Consider the following 21502-nt stretch of genomic DNA (forward strand, 5'->3'; position numbering starts at 1 on the left):
GTTGTTTCAACATGTTAGAGTGAGACATGTCCCCGCTCACCCGGGACGGGCGGTAACTGGAGGACGGACTGTAGCGTCGCTGAGCCGCTCGCTCTGATTGGACAGCACGCTGCAAAGGCTCATGGGAATGTTATGTTCACTAATATTTTGGTGGTTGTCACGTTGGTTCGTGTATTTGTGTTCGTTCGGTGATAATGTTGTGTTGTGTTGTTTTACAGTTCACTTGTGTAGCCACCGTGACTGTGGGAAGGGATGTGGTCCAGTCACTGTCACGTGTAGTTTCTAAATAAATCCGCTCTCTGTTCGAACCCCGTTGTTGCCACACGCGCTCGACACAATTAAGTGATGATATCTTCCCCTGAATTGAATTAATAATATTTTATATTATATTGCCTGTGTCTTCATTCTGACATACTTTAATTTGTGGTTTGTTTTCAAGTCGATGTGAAGCAGCAGGGGGCGACTCTGAGCTGCTGTCCTCTTGGTATTTATATCACACTTTTCTTGATTTGCTGACTCAAAGCTCTTTAGAGCACATTCAGACACACACACAAACACACACACACACACACACACACATCCACACACACACATACATCCACATTCAGACACACACACATCCACACACGCACATCCACACACATCCACAGACACATACACACACACACATTCACACAGTGCATCTGTTAGCAGCACGGGGTTCAGCATCTTGCCCAAGGACACTTCGGCATGCAGATGGGACGACGGGGATTGAACTGCCGACCTTCTGGTTGGAGGACGACCGCTCTCCAGGCGGTTTATTTTAGTGTTGATCACGTGTTCAGTCACTGTACAATTTGATTAACACGTTTCTCCTGCTTACCGGTTGTCACAGCAGTGAGGTCTGTTCTGTCTGTTCTGTTCTGTCTGTTCTGTTTTATATTCTATTCACCAGCTTCACAGTAACTGTCGGCAGGTGTGAACACGCTCGACCACACCTCTGCTTGTACAGGCCCTCGCCATGACAACCTGCCACACCTCTGCTGAGAGCGAGAGAGACACACAGGTGAGGAGTCAGACAGACGGGTAAGAAGTCAGACAGACCGGTGAGGAGTCAGACAGACGGTTGAGGAGAGAGACACACAGGTGAGGAGAGAGACAGACGGGTAAGAAGTCAGACAGACCGGTGAGGAGTCAGACAGACGGTTGAGGAGAGAGACACACAGGTGAGGAGAGAGACAGACGGGTGAGGAGTCAGACAGACGGGTAAGAAGTCAGAGAGACAGGTGAGGAGTCAGACAGACGGTTGAGGAGAGAGACACACAGGTGAGGAGAGAGACAGACGGGTAAGAAGTCAGACAGACCGGTGAGGAGTCAGACAGACGGTTGAGGAGAGAGACACACAGGTGAGGAGAGAGACAGACGGGTGAGGAGTCAGACAGACGGGTAAGAAGTCAGACAGACAGGTGAGGAGTCAGACAGACGGTTGAGGAGAGAGACACACAGGTGAGGAGAGAGACAGACGGGTAAGAAGTCAGACAGACCGGTGAGGAGTCAGACAGACGGTTGAGGAGAGAGACACACAGGTGAGGAGAGAGACAGACGGGTGAGGAGAGAGACAGACGGGTGAGGAGTCAGACAGACGGTTGAGGAGAGAGACACACAGGTGAGGAGAGAGACAGACGGGTGAGGAGAGAGACAGACGGGTGAGGAGTCAGACAGACGGTTGAGGAGTCAGAGTCCACTCACAATCTGATAAGCAGTGTGATGTCATCAGGTGATGTCATCAGGTGAGCAGCAGTTTACCTCAGACCTGTTTGTCCTGAACCAGTCTCACTCCTCCCACCTGTCTCACCCTCCTGTGGACCGGCGGACAGAGCGTCTACCTGCTGTGAGTTTCCTCTTCTCACTCGTTCTTTAGTTAGTCTTTATTCTTCAGCTGTTTAGATCAAGTTCACTTTGTTGACTGAGTATTGACTGAGTATTGACTGAGTATTTACTGAGTATTTACTGAGTATTTACTGAGTATTTATACCTGTTCTGCTCTGACCTTGTTACAGGTGAACACACGTCACAGTTCTCTGTGAATAATGTTCAGATCTTTATCAGTTTTATGACAGAGACGGTTTCAGCCTAGAAACTGTGCAGTGTTTCTTCACAGCGCACCTGGTGCATGAGTCATGAATCTTTTGATTTGAGTGTTAGTGAGACGACAGCAGAGCGATGGAAGGTCAGCCTGGCGTCTGCTCTTAAAGGAGCAGTCCATCATTTTGGGTTAGGGTTAGGGTTAACCTAGGGTTAGGTCAACCCTAACCCTAACCCTTCTCCTGAGACGGGACCTGGACAGTGTTGTGAGTGAGCGTGTCATCGTGATGATGAACTGAACGAATCTGTTTACACATGATGAACGTGACGTTCACTCCATCAAGACGAGACGTCACTCAGGTTCACATTCATCTTTTAATTCATCATCGTATCAGGCCATTGTGTGAAATACCAGGAGTGAGAGAAAATGTGTGTGATGTCTGACTGTGTGTGTGTGCTCCCAGACAGCACACACACACAGGCTCAGAGACACACACAGTGAGATCAGGAAACTGTGACAGAGTTTCTCAGGTGCTCGTGTTTCCTGCTCTCACTTGAACTGATGAAACTCATCACGAGTTTTCAGGACCTGATCGGTGAGCTACTCAACCCTGGACCTGGATGAGGCCAGCCTAGCTGCATGAAGGCTGGAAGCTGTAGCCAAGACATATTTAAAGAACAAAAAGAAACTGAGGGAAACAAAGATGAAAATGACATCAATGAGAAATTATGATCTAATATTTTCAATTGTGTGTCTGTGTGCAGGTCGTCACAGGCAGCGGACAACACCGACAACATGACTGATACCACTCAAAGTACTGATACCATTGATACTACTACAACTGACACTACCAATACTACTACTGCTGCTGCTGACACTTGTACTACTACAACCAATACGACTACAGATATAACTACCACAGATACTACGACAGTAGCTGCTTGTTGTACATCAGCTACCACTACAACTTCTCCTGATGAACCAGGTACTAATACGTTTTCCAAGAAATCCTCAGTTTGTGTCAGTTTTTGATTAAATCACAGATTTTCAGGATTTTGTCACAAACTGCTGTTTGCTAAAGACTTTCCCTCTTTTCACATTTTGTGTGTAATCCAATAAAACAGAGAAACATGTGAAAGAGTCAGAACAGAACTTCATGTCGAACCTTAATGTTTTTAAGTTTCTATCACTGCAAACAGGAAGTGGTCACAGTCAATTCAGCTGCTTTTATTTGGACAGTTTGATCGAATGAGAGATAAATATTTAGGACGGACATTCTTGCCCATGGCAACATTGAATCCATAGTATTATATGTTCTGGGATGGAAATAATCTGGTAATTGCTCTCAGTGGGTCAAACGTTAAAGTTCCTGATGTGAGTAAATAAACTTTCTCTCAGAGAACAAATCTAACCTGGACTTTAAAAATGTAATATTTAGTTTATTCACCAGTCAAATGTAAATATTTCTTATCAGGACACATGTGAACGTGTTGAAATCTCTTTGTTTTTAAGATGAGGAGGAGACGGAGAGAGAGACGCCCACCGATGAAGAGAAAGGTGAGGACACTCGTCCGTCTCTTCAGTCCTCAGATTTAAATGTGTCCTCATCATGTCTTTTTCTTCAGCAGGTGATGATGAGCAGCTGTGTGATGTCCTCACAGGTAACTTCCTCTCTGCTGTTCCGTCTCTTGTCTCGTTCTCCTGTCTGACTTCCTGTCTGACTTCCTGTCTGACTTCCCGTCTTCTTCCTGTCTTCTTCCTGTCTTCAGGAGCAACAGAGGACGAGTCTCAGCAGAAGTCCTCGACTGCGACGAGAGACAAACCAGGTTCCAGAACCAGATCATCATCATACCACAGAGGAGGATATGAATTAATAGTACATTTAAAAATGAAACATACAAATTATAAAATAATTATAAAAACATTCAAATAAAATGTGAAAATTACAATAAAATATAAATTAACGAAACTTTAATAAATAATTAACAACCATAATCATAATCACATAATACTTAAAATTGCTAAATACAAATATAATATTTATCTGTTGGCAATAAAATAAGATTAAAATTAAATGTTACCATAAATAGATAAAAACACACATTTTATACAAAGAAACAACTGTTTTCACTGTTAAAGATTCTTTATTATTATGTATAAATAAAGTTCTATCTGTGTCACGTCTCCACATTCAGACGTCTGGACCAGAAACAAACAGGATTCTTATCTCCTCAGTTTTAATGATATGTTTATTATATCATAATATATGAAAGTCACTTCCTGTGTGCAGATCCTCCCAGCACTCTGCTGTTGTCAGGGTTGGGTCCAAAGAAGAAGAGAGTGCTGGCGGCTCCGGCTCTCAGTCTGTCTCTAGGTAACTACCCCACTTCCTGTTCTGCACGTCACTGGTTTGAATCTGAGTTAACGTTGATGATCGTCAGGCCGCAGTGAGTCCACCGTCTCTGACGACTTCCCCTCGGGCTTCCTCTCCCCCTCCCCTGAAGACCACGATGACACCGGGCTCGACCTCGATCTAGACGGCATGGAAACACCCTCCGACAGCGAATCACTGCTCTTCCCCATCTACGACTTGGATCTGGAAGGTGAGAGGTCAGAGGTCAAACAGCTGCAGGGTTCAGGTGAGAAAACTCAGAAAATGATGTCAGACTTGTTTCCCAGACGACCTGCGACGTCTTGGCGTGGCGTCCCACCGTCACCAGCCCATCGGAACCAGGCCTGTCAGGTCGGACCTGAGTGAACTGGGAGCTCTGGAGAGGGAGGACGTGGTGGACAGTCAGGGCACCAGGTGGCGCTGTTTCTCCACAGGTGACCCTCCCCAGGAGAGCCGGGTCGACATGAGCGTCCTGGAGCCGTTTCTCAGAGTTCTGTCTCACGGAGGTAGGGCCGCAGGGGGAGGAGTTACCTGATCTCCGGTCGGGCCCCGCCCTCCTGGTGATAATCACCTGTCTCCTGTAACCCCTCAGGTTACTATGGAGACGGTATGAATGACATCATCGTCTTCTCCTCCTGTTACCTGCCACAGAACCGTCTGAAGAACTACACGTATGTGATGGACAATCTGTTCAGGTAAACACGTGAGGACATGTCCCCACAGGTCCTGACTTCTCCACATGGCGGTCTGTACATGGTTGTTTCTACCTGTCTGTCTGTCTGTCTGTCTGACTCTACCTGTCTACCTGTCTGTCTGTCTGTCTGTTTGTCTGTGTCTGTCTGTATCTGTCTGTCTGTCTGTCTGTCTGTCTGTATCTGTCTGTCTGTTTGTCTGTGTCTGTCTGACTGTCTGTCTACCTGTCTGTCTGTGTCTGTCTGTATCTATCTGTCTGTCTGTCTGTCTGTCTGTCTGACTGTCTGTCTGTCTGTCTGTCTGTCTGTCTGACTGTCTGTCTGTCTACCTGTCTGTCTGTCTGTCTGCAGGTATGTTGTGGGGACACTGGATCTGATGGTTGCTGAAAACTATGTGATGGTTTATCTTTGTGCTGGAGGACAAAGAGACAAACTCCCAGAGTTCAGTTGGCTCCGAGAGTGTTACACCACCGTCCACAGGAGGTGAGACCCTGTCAGTGACCCGTCACCTGTCAGTGACCTGTCAGTGACTGTCAGTGACTGTCAGTGACCCGTCAGTGACCTGTCAGTGACCCGTCACCTGTCAGTGACCTGTCAGTGACCCGTCAGTGACCTGTCAGTGACTGTCAGTGACCCGTCATCTGTCAGTGACTGTCAGTTGTCTGTATGTGTGTTCAGGTTGAGGAAGAACCTGAAAGGTTTCCACGTGGTTCATCCCACCTGGTACATTAAAGCTCTCATCACCATCATCAAACCCTTCATCAGGTCAGTCACCCTCCTCTTCATCACTGCTACTGTCTCAGTAGTAAACTCCACTTCCTGTTCCTCACTTCCTGTTCCTCAGCTCCAAGTTCAGCAGGAAGTTGCAGTTCGTCAACAGTCTTCAGGAACTTTCGGATTTCATCCCGACTCAACACGTTCAGATTCCAGACTGCGTTCGAGTGTAAGTGATCATTTCATTCTCTTTCATGTTATTGGTCTGAAAGTAGCTGTCGTCATGTTTCTGTTTCTTTCAGGTACGATCAGAATCTGTCCAGGTGAAACTCAGCACGTCCTCTTCATATCCAGCAGGGGGCGCTCCAGTGCTCAGGGAGATTCTCAGCACGTCTTCTAAACAGTGTTAACGTAGAATAAGTCATCCTGGTCCCTGTTTTTACAAAGTCAATATTAATTTCATTCAATGATAGAAAATAAACCCAATTTGACGTTAATGTCAGAACAAACATTTCGTTATTAAAAAAAACGTTTGTGTAAAAACGAGAGTGAAGAGAAAACATGAATCTCCAAACATTTTTACACGTTTTTTAAGATTTTCTTTGTGTTATTTTTATGTTGAGTCAGAATCTGTGTCTGATTTTTACTTGTGTTGTAGATTTAGAAACTAAAGTGTTTTCTCCTGGTGTTGCACACATAGTATTTTCTGCAGAAATTGAACCATCAACCCTGCCAGGGTTATTGCCTTGCTTCAAAATGATCGAACTGAAAATGTTGGTGATGAATAAAATCATAACGGTTCATTGTTTTGATCTTTGTCGGCGACTTCCTGTTGGTTAAATGTTTGATCGATTGCTGACGTCAGAACCACTGGACGGACAGAGGGGGGCAGTGTTGAGTCGTGTTCCTTCACGGGAAAAGGAACGCCGCTTGGATTCCTGATGTTTGACAGATCATTTCAAAACTAAATCAAAGTTCATGTGATGAGAGATTATAGAAATAAACACGAGATAAGAAAGTATTTGTGAAAATTGGCACAAGTTTGTCCCAAATGTATTTACATCTTTTTTGTTTCACATGATAAACAGACGGTAAATAAAGATCAGAGACTTAAGAAAGATGACAATAAGTTTCTCCTCCTTCTCAAATGAACCTTTAGGGTTTCAGATGTGAACGATGTGGGAGTTAGACTCTGCACATCCAAGCGTGTTGCTACAGCCACTACACACAGGCAGTGTAAAGTGATGAGAAGGAATTGAACCTTTTCGGACCCGGACCTTTGAGCAAAGCTCCACACAGCTGGCGAGCGACCATGTGAGGGTCTGCTGCAGGTCCGGTCCACAGCGCCTCCGGGTCGATGGACTGGTCCTGCTTTCTTCTTCTGGCTCTTAATTACTCTAAAGGGGCAAGCGCCCTTTGAGGTCACATGGTGCGTGGGGATGTTGATGAGGAGGTGGGCGGAGTCACACAAACCTCAACCTCCTGAAAGCAACCGTTTCAATTCAAGGTGATCCTAGGCCGGGGGGGGGCAGATGGCTGTGGCTGACTTCCTCTCTCGCTGAGAGTGGGGGGGGAACTGCAGTTGTGAGTGGGTACACACACACATACACACACACACACACACACATACACACACACACACATACACACACACACACACACACATACACACACACACACATACACACACACACACACACACACACACACACACACGACAGTGACAGTTACCTGCTCTCAGCAACTGGATATTTATTATGTGTGTGTGTGTGAGAGGGAACACTGTGTCATTCATTCAGAATAGGAAAACTTTGTGTGTGTGTGTGTGTGTGGGTGTGTGTGTGTGTGTCTCTGATGGCTGGACAGGAAATGGAAACTGACAGGAAGGAAGTGAGGTCACTGCTGAGGAAACTTAATAAACAGGAACACAGTGTATTTGTCTGTCCTAGGCTACTTCTGAGGACCAGTCACAGTTCAGTTATTTGGGGACTTTGTTCCAGTTAGGATAATAACATATTTAAGTTATATAAAGATCAGTGGTTAATGTCCCCTCATGACCCAAGACAACAGGGTTAGGGTCAGGACAGTTCATCTTGTGAGGACAGTTTGTCTTGAGAAGATTGTCTAACTGTCCCCCTTGTGGCGGGGGGGGGGGGGGGGGGGCGCTCTGTTGTCAGTATGTTGTCATGGTAACTGTCTCATCAGCTGGTTACTCACACAGACACACACACACACACACATAATGTAACTGTGTATACGGATGTACACAAAAGTTAAATTATGAGCAACGCACACAAACACTGATGTAAAGAAAACAACAAATCATCTAAAGCTGAAACTAAAACTATGAATCAAGGTTTTCAGGGTCATGTAACACACACACACACTCACACACACGCAAACACACACTCTCATACACACACAAACACACACTCTCACACACACACACACACTCTCAAACACACACACACACACAAACACAGACTCTCACACACTCACTCACATACACACAAACACAGACTCTCACACACTCACTCACACACACACAAACACAGACTCTCGCACACACACACACAGTCTCACACTTTATTTAGCATTAGCATTAGCATTAGCATTAGTAATGTTCGTGCTAAACCAGGAAGAAAGATCTCGTTGGTGAACGTGGTGTCGACAGATTAAAAAATCAGTCACCTCCAAAACTGTGATTGGCTGAGACACCTGTCAATCACACAAACAAACATTAAACGTGAAGTTAAACAGTAGCCTCTAGTGGCCATTAGAGGAACTGCAGCTACACACAAAGTTGTTGAGTCACATAAAAGAAAATGAACTAAAGATGAAAATGTTTATTTGTCTCAACGATCACAAACACTCACAGAAAAACTTTGATCTATAAAAGATTTGTTCATACAAAAATATCAACACAACTTCCTGACTGAACAACAACACAAAGAGGTCAATCAAATCAACAACAACACAATCCACTCACAACAGAGTCCATGAACCCAACACTCTGACAGTTCAGCCCGAAACAGCCTTTGAAACACAGAACCATCGTGTTCAGAGACGAAACGTTAGAAAACACAACTGAACATTTACACAATAAATAAAATGACTTAAAAACATTCCAGATATTAAAGTTGTTATTCACGCGAAAAAGTTTCTCTGAGTTCACAGAAGTCGTGAAGACACTTTGATCCACCTGAAAGTGATCTCACTTCTTCAGATGTTTCATCAGGAAAAGAGCAAATCACTGAAAACAGAAGAACGTTTAAAAGTTCTGCTCCCGGCAGCTTCTCAGGGACGTTCCCACCTCCTCCAGCAGGGGCTGGGCAGAGAGAGGGATTCTGGGACATGAAGTTCAGTGATGTCACAATCCTGAACAGGTCAATTGAGGAGTGAAGCATCCTGGGACATTAAGTCGGTTGAGAAAGGTAGATGTCCGTCTTCACTGAGTGTTGACACAAGCTCTATGAATGCTTGGAAATGTATTTCTGTTCTTAGGGAAACTACAGACGGTCGGTTATTTAGCAGAGAGGGATTCTGGGCAATGTAGTCCTGGTGTCCTGGACCTGAGGTGTGGAAGAAGAAGGACCCCCTCATCTCGGAAGGTTTTAATATGGTCTCTCTGACAGCGCCCCCTGCAGCTGGCAGTTAAGTGCTTTGCTCAAGGACACAGGGCGGAGAGAGCAGTCAATTTCACACACTCCTGAAAAGTGTGTGTGTGTGTGTTCACCAGCTATAACAGGCTGTCCCTGTTGTTCATGCTCTGGCCTTTGGACCTCATCTGCTCCTGAACCGACCCTGACTGGAAACAACACACACACAAACACACACAAACACACACACACACATAAGATGAATTCAATCCGTACAACATTTTGTCACCTGTGTTTCATTTGTTGTCATTAACTTTTCTTTCTCCCTCTCTCTCTGTCTCTCTCTGGGTTTGTGTGTCTGTGTGTTTGTGTGTCTGTGTGTTTGTGTGTCTTTGTGTCTGAGTGTCTGTCTCGCAGGAGAATGTCTGGACCTGCTGAACACATGTCAGCAGGTGAAGAAAGAATGTGAGAGACAGAGAGACATGTCTCGTCTCGCTTCACATTCACACTAATCTTCACTGAGGACTGAACTGTGCAGCCTGACACTCCACTGTCCACTGTCCCCTGTCAGAGAGGACACACAGGGACGTCTCTGCTGAGAGAGGACACACAGGGACGTCTCTGCTGAGAGAGGACACACAGGGACGTCTCTGCTGAGAGAGGACAGACAGGGACGTCTCTGCTGAGAGAGGACAGACAGGGACGTTCGTCCACGTCCTCCTGCAGTGATATGTGAGATTGACATGATGTGTCACAATTGAACCCTGACCTCTGACCTTATCTCTAGTTCCCAACTTGAGGGTCGTGACCTACAGACGAGACGACAAGAGCTGAGACGATCCTCAGCTATACACACACACAAGCACACACATGCACACACGCACGCACACACGCACACATGCACCCAATCTCTCTCTCTCTCTCTCTCTCTCTCTCTCTCTCTCTCTCTCTCTCTCTCTCTCTCTCTCTCACCGGCTGCAGACCCTCTGCCATCTCTCCAGAGCCGATGTGTGTGAGGTGGATGAAGTTTGTCGGCTCTCCGATCATCGTGCGATCGATCTTCCTCCTCTTCTTCTTCTACACACGCACATTAGACACAATGTAAAAAGAGTCAAATCTTGAATGTTTAGTTTCAGCACGACAGTATTCTGATATGTCTGTGCTGTGTGTGTGTTTGTGTGTGTGTGGGTGTGCGTGGCTCACAGGTGTTGGTTTAGCCACCACGCAGCAGCCCATCTTATGCCAGAAGTCGCTCATGCTGCTGCTCTCTGCTGCCGCTCTGCAGGCCGGATGAAGAGCTGCAGCCTGATGGTAATCCTGGGGCATTCAGACCCTCAGAGAACCAATCCCTGAAAATAACACACTCGGACCACACACTGGACTCCAGGAAGGAAAAACAATTCTAACAAAGATTCCTGAAGTTTGGACAGGAGCAAAAACTGTCCCGACTAGATCCTGGAGAAAATAATCTAGAAACTGTTCCATCCAGTGATGTTCTTTAGTTCCTGGCAGATGAAAAACAAAATTTAAAATTTAGAATCCAGAAAGAGCCTCAGGTTTGATCTGTGGAGACAGAAAATGAAAAACACTTTGATTCTCGTTTGTCATCAAACAAAAAACATGTCCCCACAAAGAAAGAAGAACAGAAACAGCCTGAGAACGTCCACACCTGCAGTCTGTGTCTGTGTCTGTGTCTGTGTCTGTGTCTGTGTCTGTGTCTGTGTCTGTGTCTGTGTCTGTGTCTGTGTCTGTGTTTGTGTGTCTGTGTGTTTGTGTGTCTATGTGTCTGTCTCGCAGGAGAATGTCTGGACCTGCTGAACACATGTCAGCAGGTGAAGAAAGAATGTGAGAGACGGAGAGACATGTCTCGTCTCGCTTCACATTCACACTAATCTTCACTGAGGACTGAACTGTGTAGCCTGACACTCCACTGTCCACTGTCCCCTGTCAGAGAGGACAGACAGGGACGTCTCTGCTGAGAGAGGACAGACAGGGTCGTCTCTGCTGAGAGAGGACAGACAGGGACGTCTCTGCTGAGAGAGGACAGACAGGGACATTCGTCCATAGATATATATAAAGTCTAGATGTCTCAGCACACGGCTAAAGGGATTTTTTCCCTTTACAAATATACCTCAAGATTTTTTTTTTTTTTTTTTATTTAAAAAGTACATGTACCACTACCAATACAATGTTATGGGTGGGCGAGCTGCCTGTGGCAAGATGGCCGCCATGTGTGGACGTTTGACTCCGTTCACCGGAAACGTGGATGAGACATCTAGCCTTTATATATATATCTATGCGTTCGTCCACGTTGATGAATGGATCCTGGTCCAGTGAGACGTCTCTGCAGTGATTGGTCAGATTGACATGATGTGTTCTACATATAAAAATGTCCTATGAAAAATTAAACTGGACTCTTCTGAGAAACGCTGACATGAACAAAGACCATATGACGCCACCAACTGGCGACCAAATGAAACGCACTTTTAGCTTGATTAAAACTACAGCTTTCGGCAGGTTTGAAAATATGAATACTATATATATGTATATATAAACAGATTAAACAATACTCTTTTATCTTATATTACACCTTGAGCTGAATAAGAGACTGAAACAGAAAATACAGTTGTGATGACATCATGATGACATCACCATCACCTGATCTGTGGTCAGCTGTTCATCAGACTTAAAACAAACAGATGACTGTGAAACAATGAACGTCACATGATTTAATCAGCTGAAATCTTTATTTAAACTCAGCTCACAAACAAACTGACTCAGCTCTGACATCACAGATCAAAGGTTAAAGAGACACACTTGTCCAACCAATCAGGAGCCCCCACATGGTCACATGACTGACCATAGAGATATATATATATATATATATATAAAGTCTAGATGTCTCAGCCAACGGAGTCGAACGTCCGGACATGGCGGCCATCTTGCCACAGGCGGCTCGCTCACCCATAACATTGTGTTGTAGTGGTACATGTACTTTTTAAATAACCATAACTTGATAAATTCTCAACCGATTTTTAAACGGTTTGGTTTGTTATAAATGTCAGAGATGTAGTTATGACACTGCATACTTATGAATAATTATGTTTTTTTTCTTAAAAAATTGAATAATGTTCTATATAGGTACAAGATTTCCCTTTACAATTATACATCAAGGATTATTTTATTTTATTTAAAAAGTACACTACCAACACAATATTATGTGTGGGTGAGCCGCCTGTGGCAAGATGTTGATATATATATATATATCAATGTGACTGACACTAATCAATCATAGAGTGTAAACAAAGATGGATGACATGAAGGCTGCAGAAACAGAAGCCAAATGATCTCTATCCCCCCCTGATGGCCACCTGGAGTACAGGTCATTAACCGCCTCCTTCATGTTAGCAGATGGGACAAAACAACAAAATACATGGTCGTTATAAACAGTCACTGATGGTCTCTATGTACAGTCATAACAACATGTGTACAGAAACACCCCGCCCCCAGCAGCTGGATTTTGATTGACAGCTGTCACTCCTCCTGTTACCAGGGCGACAGGTCACCTCTGAATCTTAAAGAGCCCCATGACAGGAAGTGAGAGAGTGGTCCGAGTGAGAGAGAGAGCATGAGTCAGCAAAGAGAGAGAGAGAGAGAGAGAGAGAGAGAGAGAGAGAGAGAGAGAGCCGCTCCACAAGGAACTCTTTTCATTCACATGAAGGAGAAACTTTCCCCGAGAACACGACCGTCACTTTAACTTCAACACGTCAGAGTAAAACTCAACTTCTTCAGCTGCTTCACCTAAAACTGAAAACACAACCGTGGGAATAAAACTCTTGATTTTAAATCATTCTATTCTCTAGTTTTAGTTTTATTTGTGCTAATTCTCTAAATACTTCTATAAAATAAAGTATGATTTTATTATTGGAGAAGTTCCGCGCTGTCTGAACATTCAGATGAGTGTGATGTCATCAGCTGCTGGAGCTTCTGTTGTAAATGTAAAATTGTTTTATAAAATGAGCCGGTGGGGGGGTTGTGTTCTCTGCTGCTGTGAATGTGTGTGTGTGTGTGTGTGTGTGTGTGTGTGTGTGTGTGTGTGTAGCTGATAAACACTGAAGGTTAAATCCACACAAACAAACACTGAAGTCAGAGAGCAGACAGAGTGAGCTGCCCAGACTCTGACGACTTCCTGCTGAACACCACGCCTCCAGCACCACAAAGTGAAAACACTGAGTCCGTCCTGAAGACATCAACGTCCAGAATGGACATAGAGACACATCGAGAAACTTCAAGACACATCGAGAAACTTCAAGACACATCGAGAAACACGTCTTCTTCAATACAGCGGACCTTCATTTCGTAAACTATGATCCATTTACAGTCAAATAGAGCATAAATCACCGGATGTATTGGCAGGTGAATACCACAGCGTGATTGACAATGTATTGAAGTACTGTCCAATGAGTGCAGCTGTAGGTGGGGCTGTCCCCGAGCTCTCAGTCAGACTCCAGCCCCTGCTCATCCAAATATGGTTACTTCTGGTTTCAAAAAACCAAGATGGCGTTGAACACAATGTGAAACTGAGGCTTCAGAGCAGCAGCTAACAAACCAACAGTAATGTTAAAATGGCGGTTGTTGTATCTTTATTGTCTCATATTCACAAATCACAGTTTGTCTCATAGATCGTAACAAGGATCAACTTCCTTGTTCTTAAAGATCCAGTAAGAAGATTCAAGCGAAAATATATAAATATAAAATGATCCTAGAGATGTTCTCATCAATTGTACAATTTGTTGTTTTCTTCACCCTAGAATGGACCCTTATATATGTAAATACTTTATATTTATATACTTTATTTATAAATACTTTATTTAATGCAAAAGTGGTTCAAAGTATATATACATAGGAAAATTTCTGATAGAGATGAGAGGAGCAGAAAAGGTCTAACCCTGGTCTAACACTGGTCTAACACTGGCCTAACGAAGTTCTACCCCTGGTCTATAACTGGTCTATAACTGGTCAAACACTGGTCTAACACTGGTCAAGTCTAAGACTGGTCTGGTCTAACACTGGTCTAACAAAGTTCTACTCCTGGTCTATAACTGGTCAAACACTGGTCTAACACTGGTCTTTTCTAACACTGGTCTAACAAAGTTCTACCCCTGGTCTATAACTGGTCAAACACTGGTCTAACACTGGTCTGGTCTAACACTGGCCTAACACTGGTCTAACACTGGTCTGGTCTATAACTGGTCAAACACTGGTCTAACACTGGTCTAACAAAGTTCTACCCCTGGTCTATAACTGGTCAAACACTGGTCTAACACTGGTCTGGTCTAACACTGGCCTAACACTGGTCTAACACTGGTCTGGTCTAACACTGGTCTAACAAAGTTCTACCCCTGGTCTATAACTGGTCAAACACTGGTCTAACACTGGTCTGGTCTAACACTGGCCTAACACTGGTCTAACACTGGTCTGGTCTATAACTGGTCAAACACTGGTCTAACACTGGTCTAACAAAGTTCTAGCACTGGTCTATAACTGGTCAAACACTGGTCTAACACTGGTCTGGTCTAACACTGGTCTAACACTGGTCTAACAAAGTTCTACCCCTGGTCTATAACTGGTCAAACACTGGTCTAACACTGGTCTAACACTGGTCTAACAAAGTTCTACCCCTGGTCTATAACTGGTCTAACACTGGTCTGGTCTAACACTGGTCTAACACTGGTCTAACACTGGTCTAACACTGGTCTAACACTGGTCTAACACTGGTCTAACACTGGTATGGTCTATAACTGGTCAAACACTGGTCTTACACTGGTCTAACAAAGTTCTAGCACTGGTCTATAACTGGTCAAACACTGGTCTAACATTGGTCTGGTCTAACCCTGGTCTAACACTGGTCTAACAAAGTTCTACTACTGGTCTATAACTGGTCTAACACTGGTCTAACACTGGTTTAATTCCAGTGTAACACTGGTGTCAAAGTTCAGCCGTGAGTTTTGTGTCAATGTGTAATGAAAGAGGAAAGTGAGGTCAAAGTTCATTCTAAAGGTTTTAAAGCAGGTTTAATAGAAACAGAGCAGCAGACTCACCAGAGACGAACAGACCAACACAACGACTCAGACTGGGAAAATGAAAAGTGAAAAGCGGTCACTGAGATCATTCACAGCTCCAGTTCTCTCTCTCTCTCTCTGAGGTGTGGCCCCGAACAGGAAACCCATCCTCCCCCTCCTCCTCCTCTGTTCCTGGTCACACAGCGCCTCCTGCTGCCTGACACACAGCTGCTCCATCTACACCCCCAACAGGAATCACGTTAGTAACAGGAGCTGATGAGACTTTGATGTAGTAGAGAGGGAGAAGAGGAAGGAGGAGCTGGGACGAGAAACTCCATGAGGCATGTGTTCCCGACCTTCTAGACCTTCAGCAGCAGAACTGAGATCAGGTCTAAGACAAACCTGGACCGTCTCGAACTAGAAGCTTTATCCTAAAGGAAGGTTTGAATTCTCAACGTACAGAGGGAGTCTGCCTCCACACCTGAAGCTGAGATGATTCCACAGCAGAGGAGCTTGATGCTGAAGCTGTGGCTCCTCCTCCTCCTCCCCCTCCAGAGACTTTAGGGACAACAGCCTGGATTCTGGGAGCTCAGGGCTCTAGTGGTGATAAGGTACGATGAGCTCTCAAAGGTTTGATGCTGACATATTATTAATGTAGGTGAGGAGGAGGATTTTTAAATTTTCAACAGGAAGTCAGTGTAGTGAAGCTAACACAGGAGACATGTGGTGTCTGTCCCTGGTTGTCTTCAGGAAACTTCCTGCAGCATTTAGGACAAACTGCAGAGTCTTTAACGACTTCCTGCTAGAGCCTGATAATAAGGAATTACAATAATCACGTCTGGATGGAACAAAGACCTGGAGTCCTTCTTCTGCGTCTTTTTGAGAAAGGACATGCCTGATGTTTGAGATGTTAAACCAGTTGAAGAAGGCGGTCCTAGAAATGTGTTTTAAATAAGAATAAAAGGACAAATCAGGATCAATGATGATTAATGACTTTCAGTTGAAGCAAGGGGAATGTTGTGTAGAGCAGCTTCATCAGTAGATCATTTATCTCTAAGGTCTTTAAGTATGAGAACCTCTGTTTTATCTGAGTTTAATAAGAGAAACTTGCGGGTCATCCAGGTTTTTAGGTCCTTGAGACATTCTCGTAGTTGAGTTAATTGATTACTTTGTTCAGGTTTAACTGGGTGTCATCCGCATAGCAGGGGAAATTTACCGAGTGTCCTGATAATGTTTCCTGGTGGAAACATATATAATGAGCACAGAGCCCTGCAACACCATGGTTAACTTGGGTGAGCACAGATGACTCATCATTAATTTGCAAAAATTGGAATCAATGAATTGTTCTAGTCTCTGTAATAAACTGTGAAGGTCAACAGTGTTGAGACACTGAGAACTAACAGGACGAGGACAGACACAGACATCTGAAGCTATTAGAAGCTCGTTAGTGACTTTAACCAGGGCCGTCTCCGTGCTGTGATTGGCTCCTTTCTAGTTTTCTTGACCCTTGTTTTAATTCATGTGTGCTGGAGCTAATTTACTATGTTTTACATGTTTCTACTTTAGAGGAGCTATTGAGTCTAAGGTTAATCATAATGGGTCTACGGAGCTATCGACGAGATGGTCCATCTCAGTGGAGCTAGAGTATTTGAAGAATTTGTTGTTTATAACGACGGATAATACGGGGCTTAATGTAATTTGGAATTATTTCCTTAAATTCCGCTACAGGACTATCAGGTAGACCTCTAGAAAATGAGTTTTGCATTGATGGCATGTTATTTATATATAATAATACAAAATAATGAGAAATCAAAGGTTATTAAATGAGGGTCTGATAGAACAGGATCATGTGGAATCACTATTAGAGGTTATGACATTATGATAGAACAAGTGTGTGATCACAACAAGGGGTTGTGAGTCTAATATTACATTGTCAACCTGTATATTAAAGTCACCAAATAATAAAAACTTGTTTCAGTTTTAATAAGAACTGAGAATTTCAATTTCCTGTTTTAGTCTGAAACACAGACCGTGCTGTGTTTTATTTTGAAAGGTGTAACAGGAAGTGAACCAGTGGGTGCCGCAGGAGAAGCTGCAGCAGCGGAACAAAGAAGAAGAGAAAGAAAAAGGTAAAAACTTGTTTCTCTGCCGACATTTTTTGTCTTCTACTGTTTCTGTGATACATCACATCTGGTCCCGGGACCTGGTTCTGCTGTCGAGTCCCGCCGGGCCTTCCACCCCGCTAGACCCGGTAAAACCCGGTAGACCCGGTAAAAACCGGTAAAACTGTTAAAACCGACGTTCGACTGAAACAATAACATGTTCCGGATTCTTTGTGGTAAAGCGGATTTACGGCCTGAATCAGTTCGAGCCCCGGGCAACGCCTATTACACCCATCCAATAATAACCACACCTATTACCAACAGTGACGCCATTTTATCAGGACAGAGAGACAGAGAGACAGACAGATAGAGAGACCTACAGAGAAAGAGAGAGAGACAGACAGATAGAGAGACCTACAGAGAAAGAGAGAGAGACAGAGAGGCAGAGAATGAGAGAGAGACAGAGAGGCAGAGAGAGAGACAGAGAGACCTACAGAGAAAGAGAGAGGCAGAGAGAGAGAGACAGACAGAGAAAGAGAGAGAGAGGCAGAGAATGAGAGAGAGGCAGAGAGAGAGACAGAGAGACCTACAGAGAAAGAGAGAGGCAGAGAGAGAGAGACAGACAGAGAAAGAGAGAGAGAGACAGACAGACAGAGAGAGAGGCAAGCAGAGAGACAGACAGATAGAGAGACCTACAGAGAAAGAGAGAGAGACAGAGAGAGGCAGAGAAAGAGAGAGAGACAGACAGAGAGACAGACAGATAGAGAGACCTACAGAGAAAGAGAGAGAGACAGACAGATAGAGAGACCTACAGAGAAAGAGAGAGAGACAGAGAGGCAGAGAAAGAGAGAGAGACAGACAGAGAGACAGACAGATAGAGAGACCTACAGAGAAAGAGAGAGAGAGACAGACAGATAGAGAGACCTACAGAGAAAGAGAGAGAGACAGAGAGGCAGAGAATGAGAGAGAGACAGAGAGACCTACAGAGAAAGAGAGAGAGGCAGAGAATGAGAGAGAGACAGAGAGGCAGAGAGAGAGACAGAGAGACCTACAGAGAAAGAGAGAGGCAGAGAGAGAGAGACAGACAGAGAAAGAGAGAGAGAGACAGACAGAGGGAGGGACAGACAGACAGACAGATAGATAGAGAGAGAAGGAGAGATAGGGACAGAGAGAGGGAGACAGACCGACAGAGAGAGAGGCAAGCAGAGAGACAGACAGATAGAGAGACCTACAGAGAAAGAGAGAGAGGCAGAGAGAGAAAGAGACAGACAGAACAGAAAGACAGGATCTGTGATTGTCCTTCAGGGCAGAGGACACAGCTTCTTCCTCGTCTGTCCACCAGTTGTCTCTAATCTGTCCATCCTGTCCTGTCACCTGCTAACATCAAACCACGTAGTCACAGGGCTCAGCAGCGCCCCCTGTAGTGTCCCAAGCACGTTTTAATATGTCCTAGGACAAACAGGGACGTCAACCATCAACATCTGGATCTATTAATAATCATCATCTGATGTTGATCACCATGGTAACAGCTGAAGCTTCAGATCAGGTTCATGTTTTTATTTCAGAATAAAGTGTTTTGTGTTCTGTCCTGTTTCAATAAAGTTTGTGTTGAAGTCACAGACGCAGGTTGTGTGTCACCGCTGTAAACAGCTCACACTAAAAATACCAGGATGTAAATAACCTGAACTGCGTCTTCCTCACTGGACCAGGACAAGTTCTCCTCTTCACGGAGATCTAATGTCCACTCTGTTTCAAACTGGAGGCTCAGAAATCTTCAGATACAAATGATGAGTTGTCTGGTCTACGAGTCAAAGGTCACCAGAAGACGTGAGACTTGTGGTGAACCTGCAGAGACGCTGTGCACGAGACAGATCTGCTGAGGTCGAGACCTCCTGCTCACGTCTGTCCCTGTCGCAGGTTTAAACATGAAGAAGTCAAGCAGCCAATACGAGTCCTTCCTCTTCTGGAGGCAGCCAATCCCATCCCTCGATCTGTCCCAGCTGGAGGATCTAGGTGTGACTGACGGTCAGTCGACCAATGGCAGAAAAGGAAAAGACAAGCCGTCCAAACTTAGGCGTCAGGATGAGGAGGTGAGAGGACGACTGTACTTTGAGTGTTTGATCACATGACTTCCTGTGTAGATTAATCAGCCAACGAGAATCAGTTTTATTCATGTTCTAGTCGTATTTAAAACATCGAAGTCTTCATTACAAAACCACTTTGTTCTGCTGCCAGCAGGTGGGGCTGTGACTCACCTGTAACCAGGTTCCATTCCTGTTGGTGTTCACTCCGTCCTCTCTTCTTCTCTCTACAGACGAAGCTTCAGGAGTTTTCCTCCTTTAACTACTGGAGATCTCCAGTCGCTGAGGTGGACGCTCTGCTCGCCGACCTCAACCTGCTGCTGTGAGAGCGGCCTCAACTGACCCCTGACCCCCTGACCTGTGACCCGACTACATGTCCCCAGACCACCTCTCACCAGCCTCACTTGATCTGTGACCCCGGATCCTGGATTAGTCTGTTGCTCCAGCTTGAAGTTTTTCTTTAGAAGCATTTACAGAACATTTGTGTTTTTTAGTCAATTCGTCAGAAAATGTCATCAGAGTCTGCAGAGACTGGTCCTGGTTCAGATTCACGTCCTGATCCTGGTTCAGATTCACGTCCTGATCCTGGTTCAGATTCACGTCCTGATCCTGGTTCATATTCACGTCCTGGTCCTGGTTCAGATTCATATCCTGGTCCTGGTTCAGATTAGCGTCCCTCAACTTCCTGCTCACTCTGACTCAGTGTTGTATCAAGATGCATCACACTCACTCATGATGTCATAGTGAAGAACTGATGGAACAGGAAGTGGATCACAGGAAGAAGAAAGCATGACATCATCAGGTCTCCGTTATGAATGTGATGCACCTCTCGAGTATTTGTCCATGTCCGATCAATAATTTATCATTATCACTGTATATCAGATAATGACCCGAATGTTCTTCATTGTGTCATAAATTATTTATTTATTAGACGAGTTCTCATGTGAGATGTTTTCATCAGTTTCTATTTGTGCCTTTTTTCTTTTCCCCTTCAGCTGCTTGGTTCCATCGTCTTGATTATTTATTGATTTCTCTTGCTGCTGCTCGACCCACTTTGAGAAAGTCCTGTCAGAATGTAATGTTCACACTCACAAATAAAACGTCACTTTGATCTGATCGGTTTCTTCTCAAACACATCGAGCATCTAAACCAGTGAGAACACATTTAATGTGAGGTGACGCTACTGTCAATTAAAAATAGGGTTGATCATGAAACTAAAACAAGTTTTAATATTAAAATAATTACAGAACAATCTTTTTGCTGCAGATTAAGAAGTTTATCTTGCATTTATGACTCACATCAGGAAAATATAAAAAAAAAATACTTATATAAACGAAAAATGAAAGTATTACATTACATGTCATTTAGCTGACGCTTTTGTCCAAAGCGACTTACATTTTTAGAACACTCATCATTTTTTATGAGGGGCCATCTAGGGGTTCAGTATCTTGCCAAGGACACTTAGGCATGCAGATGGGATAGAGTGGGATTCGAACCGGCGACCTTCTTGTTGCAGAGCACCCGCTCTATCCCCTAGGCCACGCTCTCCCCAGAATTCTTAGAATTCTTTGTTTTTGATATTCTTTCAAAAATAACAGTTAAACTTTGAAAATCTGATTTTATCTTAACAAATTAAAATATTTGCCTGCTATCTATCCTGTGACGCCCCGGGGCAGATGGGACATGTAGTCTATTTGATACAGATCATCAATATAATAAATCACAATCAGGACGTGATGTAAAAAATGATTATTGTGTTTTATTAATGATCGATACTAATAAACGGCGGCAGGGC

The 21502-nt window shown here is 44.3% G+C and overlaps 3 protein-coding genes across 8 annotated transcripts; 2 read left to right on the top strand and 1 right to left on the bottom strand.

The window, feature by feature from the left end:
* Positions 1 to 114: 114 nt before the first annotated feature.
* LOC133972168 (BCL2/adenovirus E1B 19 kDa protein-interacting protein 2-like) lies at positions 115 to 6893 on the top strand. Of its 6 annotated transcripts, none has more exons than XM_062409438.1 (13): positions 115 to 1045; positions 1811 to 1870; positions 2830 to 3050; positions 3578 to 3622; positions 3691 to 3726; positions 3835 to 3891; positions 4356 to 4439; positions 4507 to 4668; positions 4745 to 4963; positions 5050 to 5152; positions 5501 to 5632; positions 5828 to 6092; positions 6166 to 6893. In XM_062409438.1, exons 3-13 carry the CDS (start codon positions 2861 to 2863, stop codon positions 6271 to 6273), a joined length of 1401 nt encoding a protein of 466 aa, XP_062265422.1. In that variant the 5' UTR covers positions 115 to 1045; positions 1811 to 1870; positions 2830 to 2860; the 3' UTR covers positions 6274 to 6893. The 6 variants fall into 6 exon arrangements, with proteins under 6 accessions (XP_062265422.1, XP_062265421.1, XP_062265425.1 ...); XM_062409437.1 differs by having other exon boundaries at positions 116 to 1045; positions 1757 to 1870; XM_062409441.1 differs by lacking the exon at positions 115 to 1045 and having other exon boundaries at positions 1662 to 1870; positions 5828 to 5914; positions 5994 to 6092.
* A 1801-nt stretch (positions 6894 to 8694) lies between these two features.
* Positions 8695 to 15672, bottom strand: cdc42se1 (CDC42 small effector 1). The gene is made up of 4 exons (XM_062409933.1): positions 15564 to 15672; positions 10666 to 11025; positions 10435 to 10539; positions 8695 to 9671 (listed from the first exon to the last, which is right to left on the bottom strand). The coding sequence occupies exons 2-4, from the start codon at positions 10786 to 10788 to the stop codon at positions 9603 to 9605; spliced, it is 297 nt and encodes a 98-aa protein (XP_062265917.1). The 5' UTR covers positions 10789 to 11025; positions 15564 to 15672; the 3' UTR covers positions 8695 to 9602.
* A 1875-nt stretch (positions 15673 to 17547) lies between these two features.
* Positions 17548 to 20818, top strand: mllt11 (MLLT11 transcription factor 7 cofactor). The gene is made up of 3 exons (XM_062410545.1): positions 17548 to 17653; positions 19544 to 19716; positions 19941 to 20818. The coding sequence occupies exons 2-3, from the start codon at positions 19552 to 19554 to the stop codon at positions 20031 to 20033; spliced, it is 258 nt and encodes an 85-aa protein (XP_062266529.1). The 5' UTR covers positions 17548 to 17653; positions 19544 to 19551; the 3' UTR covers positions 20034 to 20818.
* Positions 20819 to 21502: the final 684 nt, after the last annotated feature.

This window comes from Platichthys flesus, chromosome 17, assembly GCF_949316205.1.
Source record: "Platichthys flesus chromosome 17, fPlaFle2.1, whole genome shotgun sequence".
Taxonomy (NCBI): domain Eukaryota; kingdom Metazoa; phylum Chordata; class Actinopteri; order Pleuronectiformes; family Pleuronectidae; genus Platichthys; species Platichthys flesus.

Bases quoted from the DNA above. Each gene is read 5' to 3' on its own strand.
- cdc42se1 (XM_062409933.1), bottom strand. From the start codon at position 10,788: ATGCCCCAGGATTACCATCAGGCTGCAGCTCTTCATCCGGCCTGCAGA. The intron at 10,540-10,665 runs GTGAGCCACGCA...GTGCGTGTGTAG, and splicing joins TGGTGGCTAAACCAACACCT to AAGAAGAAGAGGAGGAAGAT. The intron at 9,672-10,434 runs GTGAGAGAGAGA...TGTTGTTTCCAG, and splicing joins TGGCAGAGGGTCTGCAGCCG to TCAGGGTCGGTTCAGGAGCA.
- LOC133972168 (XM_062409438.1), top strand. From the start codon at position 2,861: ATGACTGATACCACTCAAAGTACTGATACCATTGATACTACTACAACT. The intron at 3,623-3,690 runs GTGAGGACACTC...CTTTTTCTTCAG, and splicing joins GCCCACCGATGAAGAGAAAG to CAGGTGATGATGAGCAGCTG. The intron at 3,727-3,834 runs GTAACTTCCTCT...TCCTGTCTTCAG, and splicing joins GCTGTGTGATGTCCTCACAG to GAGCAACAGAGGACGAGTCT.
- mllt11 (XM_062410545.1), top strand. From the start codon at position 19,552: ATGAAGAAGTCAAGCAGCCAATACGAGTCCTTCCTCTTCTGGAGGCAG. The intron at 19,717-19,940 runs GTGAGAGGACGA...TTCTCTCTACAG, and splicing joins TTAGGCGTCAGGATGAGGAG to ACGAAGCTTCAGGAGTTTTC.